Here is a 15,562-nt window from a genome sequence, read left to right on the forward strand (position 1 = left end):
ACAAAAGTTGTTGTAAAAATGTTTATTTAGATTCAAAACCCCTTTTATTTCTCCCAATACTAAAAAAAATAGATTTAATTTTTAAAACATTAACTAAATACAACAAACAGGTGAACAGTCAACGTGTGAGCAAAGAAAACAAATGACATTTCATTGTAAATTCATATAAAAAAATACATTCACAATACTTTTTTGTACAGGTTTACCTAAAAATATCCACAGATAAAACAATAACATTTATGGTAAAGGTATAGTTGGCACACACAAAATGCAACAATATTTAGAAGTATTCGGCTAAAGTGTCTCCTTGCATTAATGTAAAACAAATCTGTAACTGAATATTTTTTAAGCACACATGAACCTTCATATGACTTTTTTGTTGCCTTTGTGCATGTTTCCGTTGTTGTTGACCTGCAACTGACGCCCCGACTGGCCGGGCTGCAGGTGCTCGCTCAACACTTTCTGATACGTCGGGTGGCTCGTCAACGCTCGCACAAAATGATCTTAGGAGCAAGTGGCACAGTACCAAAGTTAATAACAAGCTGAGACCTCAGAAAACAACAACAAAGATTACTTGGAAAAAAAAAATGCAATTTATCTTTACCACTTTTTTTGTTTTGTTTTTAACAAAAGTATATGCACAGTATTTTGCTAACTTTGGTAATATTACGTTACCTTGACTTAACCAGCCACCACTGGAGATCTCAGAGTGGAGCTCTTCAATGTGATGCTGACGTAAACCCAGCAGCGCCCCCATCAGGCCAGACAGCTCCTCGGCAATCAGAATTCCTGTCCCCTCTTCGTCAAACAACTGGAAGGTCAAAGGCCATTTCATTGATCTCACTGAACACCTGTTTATGACATTTATTCTACAGCCATCTTAAGGTGCATGTCCTGGTGCCCTCACTAGTAAGACAATTCAGCACACTAGTAGAACGACTGTTACTAGAAGCGTTTTTGCTACTACTAATGCCACATTTGGCATAAAAATATGACAAAATATATGTTCCAAGTGAGGCAATTAGTTGACAAATGTGTGCTATTAGTGACACACTAGTTGACATCTAGTGTTTCACTGGTACTACTGGCAGTGCATAGTTTCACCTCACTAATATGAAGTAGTTGTCCTAAAGCTGGATATCAAGTCAATGTAACTACTAAGAGTTTTGCCTCATTAGCAACATGTACTGAAGTGGTCTAACTACGAGTATAACAACTGTGTATTAAGAGGCCAAAATTACCACTAGTTGTACAAACATACAAACAAAAAATACAGTTGGCCTACTAGTACACTAAATTACCATACTAGTGAGAATAGCAATGTTGAGAACATAGTTACATTGAAGGCCGTGCGCAGGAGTGACTTTATGTCAACCAGTCCAGAGTGAGCGGCCACATTCAGATAGATTTGTCTCAGGTCCGCTACTTTTTCCTGAAAACCACAAAACAGAGCAGAAGACGCCAAGGTAATGGACATCACGTCACAGAGTCGACGCAACAACAAACATCCCCGTAGTACCTTGGAGTAAAGGCCGCAGATGCTCGTCGCCGTCTTCTGGTCGGCGAGTCCCAGAAGTGCGGCGAGATCCTCGGCTCCAACCGACAAGGGTCCCGACTGACACCTGTCAATCATTCTGTCCAGCGCGGCTTCCACCTCACTTGCACCCAGGCTGATGGGCACGGATTACGGTTGATTGTTTACAAACGTGATGAAATATCCTAAATAGACGTTTTCCTACCCGGCCTTGTGCAACAGAGTCAGCGCTTCCCTGCCGGGTGACAGCAACGGGAGAGAGAGATGGCCCACTTTGTGGACGGGAACGCCACCTTCCATTACGTTGTCCGTAGCCGGGATGCCGAGGGCTCTGAAACACGGCGCCAGAACGCGTTTTGACTTTCATGTGCACAAAAGACTATTTACTACAAATAATTGTGCAACTTACTTTGCCATGAGCTTCTGTACATTGTCAGCGTACAGGTTGGGGTTGTTCCTCTCCTCCGGCGAGGGATTGTAGACTGGCAGGAACTGAAGTACAACATTTTGCTATGCCAAACATCAAAACATCACACATCCGCTCTCACGTACCTCCACAGTCACGTTGGTGTACAGTTGGGAGGCAGTGTGCCACAGCGCCTCGACCCTGTCAGACGGACGACAAACATTAGCATCTGCACGAAGAATCCGAGTGTCACCGTGGGCCAAGCAAAAACTCACCATGTCGTCCCTCTGTGTGTCCAGCGGACTGTATCCTGAAGCACAAAAAACACATTGGAAGATGCCATTCAAAACAAAGCAAATAACACAATCACTTAGGTAGTAGTGCAATACAATTAGTTATAGCTGAATTGCATATGTTCAATTTTTCATCCAATCATAGTTCAACTTCTATTTGTTGCTATGTCAATTTCATCCGCTCAGGGTTGTCACAAATTCACAATCAGTCGTGCTGTTTGTTCAATCAATCACATTTTAAATTTGTCTGGCCATCACTGATGTCAGCATTTTTTTGTCCTCTGATTGGTTGGTCAGAGCACAACTTCAACTAGCTAAACCCATCTGTGTTGAACGGCACAAATTAGGACAGTCAATAATCAGCATAACTGGTGAGTACCAAGTATAATTGTACTTCAAAGTCTGTTGACTTTTAATACCTGTATTTCATTTGTGGATGCTTGTTTTTAAAATCATATATTTTTTAAGTTTTTGCTATATAATATTTTCGTAATATATATTTTTTAAATCTTGCACATGAAATACACAGCATTAAAAAAAACTATATTAAAAATAAATTAACTCATTCACTGCCATAAATTAATAATAATAAAAAAAGATCATTAAAAAATTAGGGGCAAGATGCGACTACATTTTTTAATTGTAATTAATCGCATGACTTCACTAGTTATCTCATGATTAATCACAAATTTTATATCGGTTCTAAATGTACGATAATAAAATTCTAGGTTTTTATACTCTTGTTAACAAAAGTGAGGGGGGGGGAAATGTTAAGAAGAAATAGTTCAAATGAAATTTTGACGTTTATAGCCGTCAATGGCAGTGAATGAAAAAAAAAAGAAAAAAAGAAAAGATAAATAATTCAGGGCGTCAGGCGATTAAAGTTTTTAATCGTAATTAATAGCATGACTTCACTAGTTAACTCACGATTAATCACAAATTTCATATCTGTTCTAAATGTACAAAAAAAATCTAGGTTTTCATACTCTTGATAACAAAAGTGGAAAAAGTGTTAAACCAATAGAAATAGTTAAAATGATATATATTTTTTTACATTTATAGCCGTCAATGGCAGTGAATGAGTTAAAAATGAAGCATTAAAAAAAAAAAACTAATAAAAAGTTGAACCACTCTGAAAACTAATTAAAACTAACCCCCCCAAAAAACTCTAAACAAAATAACTAATTATAATGAAAATGCAAAGACTATTATAACCCTGGCATGTGTCAAATAGAGATAACAGCAAATCACCACTTACCAATTTGTTGGGGTAGCGCAACAGAACCGGTTGGACCGGGACGCCGCATAAGAAAGCACCTGCCAGCAAGCGAGCAAAGGAGAAACTTGTCAAAGGAGAGAAATGAAATGACTCAAACATTAGGTAAACACTGCGCCCTTTTCCCTCCTCATGCCAATCATTCCAGAAAACCGCCTCGAGCGCCGCATCAGGACTGGATTGTCCCGACTGACTGACTCGAGCAGCTCACGTCAACTCTCCTCACCAGGTTTGAACTTGATCAGAGTCTTGCCATTTGTGGTAGTGCCCTCGGGAAACATCAGCATCTGGGCAAGAGCCGCACACCCAAGAGAGTTTAGAGGCGCTCGTAGGTTTTGAATAGTTGTTGTGCCTCACCTGAGGCCAGTAGCCGTTGGAGGTGATTCTCTCTGTGAGTTGGGCGACAGCCTTCCTCCTGGAATCCGGATCGCTCCTGCTCACCAGCACCGCCTGGTTGAACTCCAGGAGCGCTAACACAAAAGCAGTTCAACAAAGGCATACAGTAGATATAAAAAGTCTACACCCCCTGTCAAATACCAGGTTTGGTGATACATCATTTTTTTTAGATCAAGATAAATCATTTCTAATCTTTTCTCACCATTAATGTGAACTCCAACTTCTGCACCTCAAAGGATTTTTTTGTTTCCTTTTCACGCATACCAAGTAAAGCTAACCTACTGAAATAACATGTTTGCAAAAGTGCACACACCCTCTGAAACTGGGGATGTAGCTGTGTTCAGAATGAACCAACCACATTCAAACTTATGTTCAAGGGGAATGAATCATCACAAAAGTGTTTATGTTGAAAATGTTCCCTATTGTGTTTAGGTTTTATTTTTGGTCCAATGAACTTGAAGATTGAACTTTATGGCCAGTTTGTTAAGTATGGTGATGACAGCATCATACTTTGGGGTTTTTAAGCAGGGGTGTGTAGACTTTGGTGCACATCCTCCATCCACACTGACTTACCTCCGATGACGGGAATGCTGGTGTTCTCCGAGCGGGACACCACAGTGGGCAGCTGGGTGGGATTAAAAACCAGCATGTCCAGAAAGGTGCTGTGGGGTGCCACTACGAACACGGGGGCCTCTTTCTGGCTGGCCCGCCGACCTTTGACCCGCACCCACACAAAGCCCATGGAGAAGAAAACGGCCCTGGCCAGGAGCCAGATGGCGGTTTGGGGGAGCCAGCGGCGCCAGCCCGTGACGGGTCGGTTGCGATCCTCCACCGACAGGCCGGCCAGGCGTAGGCGGGCCGCAGGCCACATGAGGAGGAAGAAAAAGATCACCAGGACCACCCGAACCGGGAAGAGGAAGCTTCCTAAAATGAGACCCTAAGAATAAAACAATCCCAATGACACTCAAGAACTGAATCTACATTTTGTGGCGTAGACAGAGGGAGGAGATGTCAATATTTGCACGTCAAATATGGCAGTAAGGAAACAGCATTGCTACGACATGGCAGCCATGTTGCCCAGGTGAAGCATGCACCTGGCGTTGTCAAAACACTAACACGCAGCCTCTGTTACGTGTGGGAGAAGTTTGCATAAAGTTCTTACCCGGATCCTTTGGAAGCTGCTCATCGTCAGCTCGTGAAAGAACGGATTCTTGAACCCATAATGGGACTCGTGGGCTCGACGATCCGACTTATCCATGGCGACAACAGCAAATCTGAAATAAAAATCTGTGGGCTGAATTTGGAGATGACGAGCCGCAAACTGAGCACGAAAAAAACACAAGACAACACAAACTGAAGCTCGAAAGAACGTGTCAGACAAGCAAAGGAAACATACTGGTGACAGCACGTGGAGGTTCGTAACGTACTTTAAAAAAAAATGACGAAATAAGCCGACGAGGCCCATCACGACACGCCCCTTTACTGTCATGACAGTCGGGTGGTCCGACCGGTCTGAGGACTTATTTATTTGAAAGTGTGAAGAAAAAGGAAAAACAATCTCCAGTTTACAGTTTACTTACCGACATTTTCGGATTTTTGATTTTACGTACGCACGGTGTGCGTCACTGTTAAATAGGTCCAAACATTTTATAGATTTGATTTTTTTTGTTTTTTTTTTAAGTTTGTTTCCCTGTTGCCTCTCACGATAACTGCATTTACTGCACAACACGCCAACAAGTTTTGTTGCGCTAACCTCTACTTGAATCTCATACACAGGCGGTCAATAAAACGGACTCACCCATTGCATGAATAATTAACGGCCAACAAAGCCTGGAGTCTAGTAACATAAAAAATAAATATCTAATTACGTTTGTTTAGATATTTTTTTGTTAAGCTTTTGCACATTGTACATATTTTTAAGCCCTAAAATAAACTTTGTTTAACTAAGCCATTTCCCTTTGTTTCAGGTATATCTGTCATCATACCATTCGCTTGACGTTATTTAAAGCAACACACCATCTATTCAAAACTAACCAGCTATCTTGTAAAATGGTTGATTTAAACTCTTCAATTAAAAAAACGTCTATTTATGTTGAGCAATTATGGACAGTCACGTGATCATCGTGACGTATCGCGTGCGTTAAACACGTAAAGAATAACGTGACTGCGAATGACTACAAAGAGACTAACGAGAAATTATTGCGTCCCACTGCGGACTTCAAAGGTGGACATTGCAAATAAGCACGTCTTCAAAAGCAGTACAGTCACGGGAGACTCACACTTTTATTCTCTATACACAATGCCTAATCGAATACTGATAAATTAATTATAAGTGGTATGTTCTTTTAATACTGTTTGTGTACATTTGAAGTTTTTTTTGTACAGCTAAAGCAGTTTTAGTAGTTGCTGTGACAAAGACGAGTTTCATTTTAAATCAAGATTTTATTTCAAGAGAGTAAATCATTATACATTAGAGGTTTAGTTACACATTTCTGACTTGTGTGCTAAGAGGAAGCAGATGAATGAACATTAAGAATTGTTTTCAGAATATGAGCATAACCCAAAAAAACTCCAGGTATCAGGTTATGGAAGTCGCTCCGTGAAACATGCAGAGGACACAGAGCACTGCGGCTATTAAACAGCAATGTGTCTGTCCAAAATGAAACAAAAACAAGGCAAAACAAAGTAACACTTTGCCAAAAAGACCGGCCGGCGATAGTGCGTCAAAGGCTCCTGATCCAGGGTCTTCTCGGTGGCTGTGACACAAACCGGGAGTAGTTGTCTGACGAGTGTGTGTGCCACCCGCTTCACAAAACCATCCCGCCTCCCATCATCTCCATCCTCTGAGGGAACACACATTTGTTTCACTTGACCAGCTCAGTTCATCATTCAAGTGACCCTTTGTAATATGTCATAAGCGATGTCTGTAACACTACCTGAGGAGGCTCAATGAAAGCCAGCCAATCGGACGAGTGCGTGGGCAGCAGCCCCATCGATTGACACTTGTAGATGGCCAACGCCGAGCCCAGCAGGTTACCCACCAGGTAGACCAGTCCCTGAAGCCATTGCTGACTGGAGCTCTCCAAAAGCTTGAAGGCTGTTCAAGACACCAGGGGAAGACAAGCAGAGATTGCAGAGCTAAATGGTGCCCCCTTGAGGAGAGGTGGTCAACTTCTGAAAGGCGACACTCACTGGCTGACATAGACATGAGAGCCTGTATGGGCCTCCAAGCCATCATGCACACCATCATGATGGGGAAGATGGAGATGGTGTTCCCCGACATGTACATGATGAACAGGTTCATGGGGATCTGTTTGAGAGGGCCCAGCGCCACATCCCAGCATCGCTGTCAAGACAGAAGGAGCACAGTCAACAATGCACCGACAGAAAAAATGTACGGCCTTTTCAGCTGACTCACCTTCTCCACCAGGTTCTTGTCCGTCTCCTGGATGCTGGTGTCAGGAACGGGCTTCTCCGAATAGCCGATGGGATAAACAACATCTCCCTGACCGGCCTGGCGGTCGCTACGACACCTGGAGTAAAGGGGAACCGCTGTTATCTCAACTAAGAGTCCAAACTAAATAATGTTCACCTGCCAAGAATCAAACAATTCTACATTCATATCAATGACATACTTTATCATTTGGGCACTTTATTACCACTGAAAAGTATGATCTGAATGTCTGTAAAGGGGTGCCAAAAGGGTCTGGTTTAGAACCACTGTTATTTTCCTTTACAATTTCAGTATTGTTATAAAAAACAGTTCAATTCTTCTGTATGTAGATGACACAGACACAGTTTACTACTTAGCTGAGCTAGTGCTGCAAAACGTATTTGATTTCAATGTAATCCAAAGCACTCTTGCTTAAATTCAATCAATTTAAAACTTATCACCAAAAAGAATCAAATGAGAGGATCAAAAGTACTCTTGCTTGCTTTGGGAAGTGTTTTTTTTCTGTTACATCATTTACCTAGTGTTGCCTAAGCTCAGCTCCAGAGCCCACTTCATCCTCCTAGAACCAGCTCCTCCTCGAGTGGACAAAACTCCCCCTCCTTGTCCCCCTGGAGATGCCATGGCAACCGAATGGGCCGCAAAATAAGCCTGCTAAAGATAAATAAGACACACAAACAGAAATCAGCATTTACATTTTAAATGAAAATACAAATTATTTGAAGTTCCATTTTTTGTCCCCCCTCCCAGGTATCGATAGATATAATTTATGCATGTATAGAATCCAAGTCGGAATTTTGACATCAAGTTTTTTTTTTTTTACTGGCTCTGCCCAACCAAACGGCGATTTTCAGTTTGTTTACATGTGGTGGCATCGGAGAAATCTCGTCTTTTGTTAACCGGGAAGTACGCGTGACGTCACAAAAAGGTCACCATCGATTTATTTCCCTGACATTTCAATGCCACTCGCCAGATCAGATTCTTTTTGATTTGGCTTGTGTCTGAGTGGCGTTGTAGCCTCAATTAGCAACACCTGCTAGCATGCCACCTAGAGAAAGCCCAAACGAGCATGACTCCGCGAAATAAAACGCGTTAGACTACAACAGCCCAACTTTGTGATCAAACTAGCCTTTCAACGCCACTAAATTCTGCGCTTACCTATTGAAATGGTCCAAAGCGAGGCTAGCGACTCTTTCGGATGATCACAGGAGTCAAGACTCTTCTTCGCCGCTTCCGGCGTCGCATTGATGAGTTGATGTTGCGCAATGACTCACAGTGCTCCCTTGTGGCTTTTCGGGAGAAGTACTGCATTGTCCACATCAAACGAGTTCAATTAATTTGGCTTTTATTATTATACACTTGATCATTTGTTATTGCCACCAGTTAGCAAGACAAACCATGAAGAATTCAAGTTTTGACATCATGGCTATCTTAGTGCAAACATTCAAGACAGTTACACATAATGTCGCACATTATAAAATGGCAGTGCAATTTTCATTGTAACAAGTAAATGCAACATTCAGGCTCAAGAGAGACTTGAGGTTTATGACATCATCATTGGAAGAGATGTACTTGTCATTTGTACAGACTGAGTTCAGGACTATGGTACAAACACATATAAGAGTCGCACAGCAGCCGGCGAGCGCGTTCCGGAAGAGAGACGGGGTCCACCCTGCCCAGCTCCTCCTCTGACAGGTTGAGGTAGCATCCCACCTCGGGACACGGCCTCACCAGGGGGACGTTGAAGCCGTTTTCACCTCCTGTAACAAACATCTGGCAGGTTGATTCGGCTGACGGGGTTTTTGACAGAATGAGCGGCGACTTTGCATCTCACCTTGGCGGTCGGCCATGCTGTCAAAGAATAGCCAATCGGAGGGCAGAGGCCCGTGTTTGACGAAGCTGACGTAGTGGCTGGTCTCGATGCACGTCACGGCGAACAGAGACAACTGCTGGCGGGTGCAGTCGAGGGAGCCGTTCCACTCCCCCCCAGGGACGTCGATCTCCACAGGGCAGTGAGACGTCCGCTTCTTGTGACAGTGAACCTGACAACAAAGACGAGCGCTGACGCGCTAGGCGCTTTGTGGTGAGCAGCCAGCTTGGGGGCCGAGCCCACGTACCTGAGTGTTGCAGGTGTTGCAGTATTGTTTGAGGTGTCCCGGTGTGATGTCTCGGTCTTCGTAACACTCCGCGCACTCCCACTGGGCTAACGCCTGACAGACGCTGCACTGCCTCAAAGCTAAATGAATGAGCACACATTCAGACATGCACATTAATCCTAATAAAATGGAAAAGATGACGATGCGATTTAATAGCAGTTGAGTGAACAAAAGGGTTGCAAAACAAGCAGAATTGTTAAAGAACCCCTTTCCATGGAAATTAACAGGGGGGAAACAGGATTTGACTAAATTGAATATTGACTCTTGATAGATTACTTGACTTGAGTTGGGGAAAATGTTATGTCCAAATATGGGCAATTTCAGATTTTTTCCATCAACAATTAGTCTGATTTTTATGCATTAACCACTTGTAAGAGTTGAAATTAGCTTGAGGACAAATATATTAACGCTCATCTGTCTGATAAGTGTCGTAAAACTTCGCCTCTCCCGTCATTTTGTGGGAGCTGTGCAGCATTATATCACCTCAAGACTGAAAGTCTTGATAATTTTTAGACAATAAGGAGTGAAAGTAGTTAGATTACATACAGTACATTTGAATAAGCCTGTTTTGTTGAAAGAGGATTGTTGTAATGCTTCGGTGCTTAACTCATTTGCTCCCAAAAACGTATCAATATGTTCTATTTTAAATGTTTTCAGTGTCCCAAAGACATATTTATATTTTTTTTATGCTAGAGCATACAGAAGGCTTTGATGCAGCCTCTTAATTGCAGAGAATGGTTGAGGAAATGGTAGTTATTACACAAACGGCCAGCAGGTGGCAGCAGAGCAAAAGAGATCAACCAGGGTCATGTTTAAAAAAAGCTAATTTACCCACGGTTCTAATCAGATTTGTGAATAATAATGAAACTTAGCTATATTCTAATGCTTATTACGGCAAAACGTTAACAGATAGAAATATACTTTTTTTTCCTGATGAAAGAAGAGGCTCTACTCTTTCTTTTGGTAAAAAAAAGAAGAAAAAAAAAGAAAAACGATTCCCTATTATAAACGATTATTTGATTTTTTAAAATACAGCCCTCATTTTTAGCATATTAAATTAGCGATTGAACATGATTTCGGGGTAAAGTGTGGCATTTTTTTGATTTCCTGAAAAGCTTCAAATTTGGAACATTTCAAAAGTTGAACTTCCCATGGAAAAGTACTGTTGCATCCTTTGCCAACCCTATTGAACATTGAATAAATTGTCGGTTACTGTCATCCAGCAGGTCTGTGATGTCCAGGCTGAGGGTGGGCAAGATGATGTCAAACATCTTGAAGTCCTTCCCAAAGCGGGGCATGAGCAGAAGGAGGCAGGACGGAGCCTGTGGTGGGGGTCAAATACAGTTGAAGGATTTTACCAGACGCGACGCCGTGCCTCCGCTTACCTCCGCTAACTTGAGTCCACCGTGGAGGAAGGAGGACTCCAGCAAGGTCTGGACGCTGGCCACCTTAATGGGGGTGAAGAGCGGCGTGGGCAGCAAAATGGATGTGTCTGCGGGCGAGGGCGAACGAGGAACGTGAGGTGGGAAGAGCTGGTAGAGGTGACACTCCTGCGGCTTTTGAGACAACGATCTAAGAGGGGAGAAAGAAAACATATTTTATTCATCTGGTGAAAGAAATGAAATCATCAAAATAGAGCAAGGAGGTGCGGCGCCACCTTATCCTGAGGAGCGGCTTGACACGGAGGAGCAGGAAGAGCTTGTTGAGGAACTCCTCCGGATCTGGGTAGACATTAAACGGAGAAGCGGCATGGCGGCATTCCTGGCGCATTAAGTTGAAGTGCACGGCGCTCTCGCTCACATACCTTTCTCCTGGTTGGTGAAGCCGGCGTCTTTGTTGGCCGCCTCCAACAGTCGCCTCAAGGCCATGGTCTTGCTAGCGCACACGTAGCCGTACCTGCAAAACAGACAAGTGTGAAGGAAAATGTCATATTTGATCATGTACAAGTCGTGTACAGTGTTTTATAAGCCCGCGGGGTTAGGGCAGGGGTCAGCAACCTTTCCTAGAAAATGAGCCATTTTAGGCAAAAAAATTCTGTCAAATTTCTTTTTGGGCAATTTTATGGACATAGATGGTCATTTAATGCATCTTTTTTTTGTTGACATTTTATGGTTATTTTTTGGAGAGAAAAAAATTCTGCCTTTTTTTGCTATCAATTTTCTGACATTTTCGGGATTTCTTCTTTTGTTTTTGGACATTTTATGTTTACTTTTTGAGCATTTTCTTTTCTGCCTTTTCTTAAATCATTGTTCTGATTTTAATGGCAATTTTGTGAACATTTGATGGCAATTTGGGGGATTTCTTCTTTTGTTTTTGGACACTTTATATTTACTTTTTGAGTGTTCTGCCTTAAAAAAAAAATCAGACTTTTTGTTTTGCCAATTCATTTTATGATAATTTTCTGCTGTTCTTCTTTTGTTTGTGAACATTTTATGGCTTCTTTTTGAACGTTTTCTACCTTTGTATTCAATATATATATATATATATATATTTTTTTTTTTGAGAGATCCACAGGAGAGGGACCAAAGAGCCACATGTGGCTGCAGAGCCGCAGGTTGCAGACCCCCGGGTGAGGGGGTTACAGCCCAAGGTCAAGTGACAGGCGGACCTGCGCAGGGGGTTGACGATGTCGCAGCGCAACAGGTCCTGAGCTTGACCGGAGCTCGAGTCAGCTTGCGTGTTGTCCGAGCGGCAGAACAGCAGCGAGTCTGCCGAGCTGCAGCAGGAGAAGAGGCTGCGGACGGCGAGATGGAGTGAGACGTAATGCGGCAATCGATGCTTCACTGAATGCGGGTGCGTAATTAGCGCGCCACCTGAACAGCGTGGCGTCCAGGTAGCAGGAGTTAAGGTGACCCTGGATGCCTTTCTTCCAGCCTTGGTACAGTTCCTTGGCCTCGTCCCCGTCTGCGGGAAAAGTGTCGTCCTCCATGCGCTCGCTGCCCCACTCGGCGAAAGCTGCCCAGAGCCAAAATGTAAGCTTTTAAAGTGTAAGTCAACCCCCCAAAATAATCCTTGACAATAGTATGTTCTATGCAGCCACAGTAGTCAGTATATGTGTTAGTGGAATATGAGCCAAGCAACAAAATCCAGCAGTTTTTATCAATATCAGCAGGCGGCCATTTTGCCACTTGATGTCGAGTGAAAATGACATCACTGTTGCTCAGGTCTCAGGTAAGAACCAATCACAGCTCAGCTTCAGAAAACAGGTGAACTGTGATTGGTCGTTGCCTGAGCCCTGAGCAACTGTGATGTCATCTTCAATTGACAGCAAGTGGCAAAATGGCCGCCCCCTGAGATGGATAAAAACACGGCTGGAATTTGCTGCATAACTCATATTCCACAAATGTAATAATAATCCGAATGTCATATTTAGACTAGTGAGGAACATATAATATATTTTTGCCAAGAATTGTTTAAGGTTGACTTCCCCTTTGACCCACGGGAAAAAGTACAGGGCGCAACCTGTTCACCTATGGAGTTGCAGCGCTCCACTTGATTGACCCGAGCTTCAGGAACAGGGAATCGGGAATCTCGCCGGCAATTACAGAGTTTGACGAAGAGCCCCTTGTTAGGCGGGCAGTAGAAGTGGCGCTCGCCATGGTACGTGCCGTCGGATCCTGCCGACACCTCCTGCTCCTGTGCGGGCAAATGGAAGTGGCACCTTTATAAATAAAGTTTTCTGAATCTGAACCAAGAACTGGAAAAAATCAATTTACCAGCTCGATGCCTGCCACCGCCTCGCTAACCCCCTCGACGCGTCCAATCCAGCGGATCACACCGTAAAGCGGCGGGTCGTTCACTTCCACCATGTAGCCCACTTCCAGGACTTCCCCGTTGTCGTCTGGCGACCCGGGCGGAGAATGCGGGGCGTGCGTGCCGTTTATGTGCTGCTCTGCCGCTCGATCAGCGGGTTTAGGAGGCGGCTGTGGAGGCGGCTGCGGGGGCAGCTGCGGGGGCGGCTCCGGGGGCGGTGGCAGGGTATCGTGGAGCGGCTTCAGCCGTGGTAGAGGAGGAATGGGTTTGAAGGGTTTTTTGGGGGGCGGCAACAAGGCCACCCTGTGGACAGAGGTGGGCAGCAACTCAGCGGCCGGTTTGGCGGCAGGTGGCGAGGTCTTCATGATGGATTTGAGGACTTGGCCGGGAGGGATGGCGGAAATCTGGGACTCTGTGGTTGACAACAAGAGCAACGCATCATGGGCCAGATGTGGAATCACTTCATTTCATTTAAAAGCATCTACAACAGGTCCCTCTACCTGGGGACACCTTAGAGGAAGGAAGCAGTTTTCCATACAGGTCAGAAGGAATCTGGCAGAGCTTCTCTCCTCTATAATGGCCGTCCCAGTTTCCCATCGGAGTGTCCTGAAATGCAAAACAGCAAATGATTAACACTCTGCCCAGTGCTAAACATCCCCGGACTGAATGAAGCAACTGACCAGCAAGACGCCCACGTGAATCAAAGATAAGGACTGGCGGGGAAGTGGACCACAGAAGCGCACCTCTCCACTCACAGCCGAACCCTCCAAAGGGACGCTAACCCGCTGGCCAACACTAAACGGCATTAAAGGCACAGGGCCGCGAACCAGGTGTTGAGACGAGTGCTCAGCCGATCCGTCAGAAAACTGAGACTGAGGAGGGACAGTGGCCAGGGGTAGATGGACGTGACGCCCGGAACTGCTGGCGGGCGGCTGAATATGCGTGGGGCGAATGTCGTTGTGAGGGTGGCGGACGATGCTGCGGCGGGGAGGGCGCTCCCTTTCCCGCTCCCTTTCTTGGGTGTCTGGATCGGTGCTGCTGGACCAGTGTCTGATCTTGATGTGGCTGACCGGCACGAAGACGGCAGAGCCCTCAGGACAGGTGAAAAGACCGTTGCCGGTGCCCTTGCCTTTGCCCGCCGCAGAGCCCTGCAGCCGAGGAGGGGGCGATTGAACCAGCTGACCAATAAAAGAGTAAGCAGAATGTTCAACTCGAACTATGAGATTTTACTTTGAGTTGCACCCCAAAATACTGAGCTCTGTTCCCTTCTGTCAGTGGCCCGACGTATTTGAGTTCAGCCTCGGCGAGCTCATCCGCTTGGTCCATTTGGACCCACAAGGGTGTGCCAGGAGGCAGGTTGGCCAAGTCGTGCAGCTTCTCACGATTGCCTGATGACAAAAAAAAAAAACAATGAAGGCTCCCGTTGAACCCTTTCGTTTTGCGTGTATACTTACGTAGTAGTTCCAGGCGAGCCTCTTGGGCCACAGGCTCCAATAGGCCAACACACTCAGTTGGGACATCAAGCAGAAATCTTCTGTCCAATTGAACAATTATGCCAAGTTTCAGCATCTGAGTAGAACCCAGAGGGGACATATCTGTTTGACATAATCTGATCACACCCGAAAGACCGGTAACTACTGAGGAAGAAAGTCATTGCGCGTGAAGACATTTCAAAATGGTGCTCACTGGTACCTTCACACGTAGAAACTCGGCTCTGCTCTTACTCAACTGTCTGTCCGAGCACATTGACCCCCGCGGTAGCATGATGGTACTTTCCAAATGGTCCTGGACATATTGGTCGTCCGACAGCAAGAATATTTTGGGGGGGCGTCCTTTCCTTCTCAGGTCTTGAGCCCCTGACATGTTTCGTGTGGTTACTCGTGGCTGGTCGACAGATAAAGGGAAGCTTTCACTTAGGATTTTAAATTAATATTGATTATTATACTACTAAACATGCTCCATGATACGACTAAAGTCACGCAAGAAAGTAAAGGTTCACATTGTGCCAATCATCTATCAAAATTAGTTCAAGCTCGTTTGTCATATATATTATATAGGCAACGCGTTCTTAATTTAAAACCAACCAGAGGTTTTGATAGGGGGGGAAGCCTTTCCGAAAAACTTACCAACTCAAATGTCAATCAGTCAGAAGTCAGGAACTCTCACAACAAACCGAACGGTAAAGACGGAAGTGCGGAGACTGACAAGAGTGCCAACCAATGAAAAGCCGGGAAAGTTTCACAGCCAATCAGATCAAACAAGGGCGTTTCTTTGCGGCTTCCTTTAACGCGCTGTTA

At 44.5% G+C, this 15,562-nt stretch overlaps 3 protein-coding genes across 6 annotated transcripts; all 3 read right to left on the reverse strand.

Moving 5' to 3' along the window:
* Positions 1-7: 7 nt before the first annotated feature.
* On the reverse strand, positions 8-5,692 carry lpcat4 (lysophosphatidylcholine acyltransferase 4). 4 transcript variants are annotated; one of them, XM_077545670.1, is made up of 13 exons: positions 5,486-5,692; positions 5,068-5,179; positions 4,479-4,842; positions 3,867-3,979; positions 3,736-3,796; positions 3,492-3,550; positions 2,216-2,250; positions 2,087-2,141; positions 1,944-2,026; positions 1,740-1,865; positions 1,340-1,670; positions 676-811; positions 8-503 (listed from the first exon to the last, which is right to left on the reverse strand). In XM_077545670.1, the coding sequence occupies exons 2-13, from the start codon at positions 5,161-5,163 to the stop codon at positions 364-366; spliced, it is 1,599 nt and encodes a 532-aa protein (XP_077401796.1). In that variant the 5' UTR covers positions 5,164-5,179; positions 5,486-5,692; the 3' UTR covers positions 8-363. The 4 variants fall into 4 exon arrangements, with proteins under 4 accessions (XP_077401796.1, XP_077401795.1, XP_077401798.1 ...); XM_077545669.1 differs by lacking the exon at positions 5,486-5,692 and adding an exon at positions 5,302-5,393; XM_077545672.1 differs by lacking the exon at positions 5,486-5,692 and having other exon boundaries at positions 1,340-1,432; positions 1,520-1,670; positions 5,068-5,363.
* A 635-nt stretch (positions 5,693-6,327) lies between these two features.
* On the reverse strand, positions 6,328-8,652 carry emc4 (ER membrane protein complex subunit 4). The gene is made up of 6 exons (XM_077543369.1): positions 8,515-8,652; positions 7,877-8,010; positions 7,324-7,438; positions 7,098-7,251; positions 6,842-7,002; positions 6,328-6,748 (listed from the first exon to the last, which is right to left on the reverse strand). Exons 2-6 carry the CDS (start codon positions 7,978-7,980, stop codon positions 6,713-6,715), a joined length of 570 nt encoding a protein of 189 aa, XP_077399495.1. The 5' UTR covers positions 7,981-8,010; positions 8,515-8,652; the 3' UTR covers positions 6,328-6,712.
* A 32-nt stretch (positions 8,653-8,684) lies between these two features.
* Positions 8,685-15,542, reverse strand: cyld3 (cylindromatosis (turban tumor syndrome) 3). The gene is made up of 17 exons (XM_077543360.1): positions 15,392-15,542; positions 14,958-15,149; positions 14,720-14,834; positions 14,496-14,653; positions 13,946-14,413; positions 13,766-13,871; positions 13,229-13,677; positions 12,983-13,148; positions 12,326-12,467; positions 12,121-12,246; positions 11,317-11,408; positions 11,170-11,233; positions 10,898-11,084; positions 10,726-10,834; positions 9,474-9,592; positions 9,191-9,398; positions 8,685-9,116 (listed from the first exon to the last, which is right to left on the reverse strand). Exons 2-17 carry the CDS (start codon positions 15,126-15,128, stop codon positions 8,932-8,934), a joined length of 2,865 nt encoding a protein of 954 aa, XP_077399486.1. The 5' UTR covers positions 15,129-15,149; positions 15,392-15,542; the 3' UTR covers positions 8,685-8,931.
* Between the last annotated feature and the right edge of the window lie 20 nt (positions 15,543-15,562).

Source organism: Vanacampus margaritifer, chromosome 15, assembly GCF_051991255.1.
Source record: "Vanacampus margaritifer isolate UIUO_Vmar chromosome 15, RoL_Vmar_1.0, whole genome shotgun sequence".
NCBI classification, from domain to species: domain Eukaryota; kingdom Metazoa; phylum Chordata; class Actinopteri; order Syngnathiformes; family Syngnathidae; genus Vanacampus; species Vanacampus margaritifer.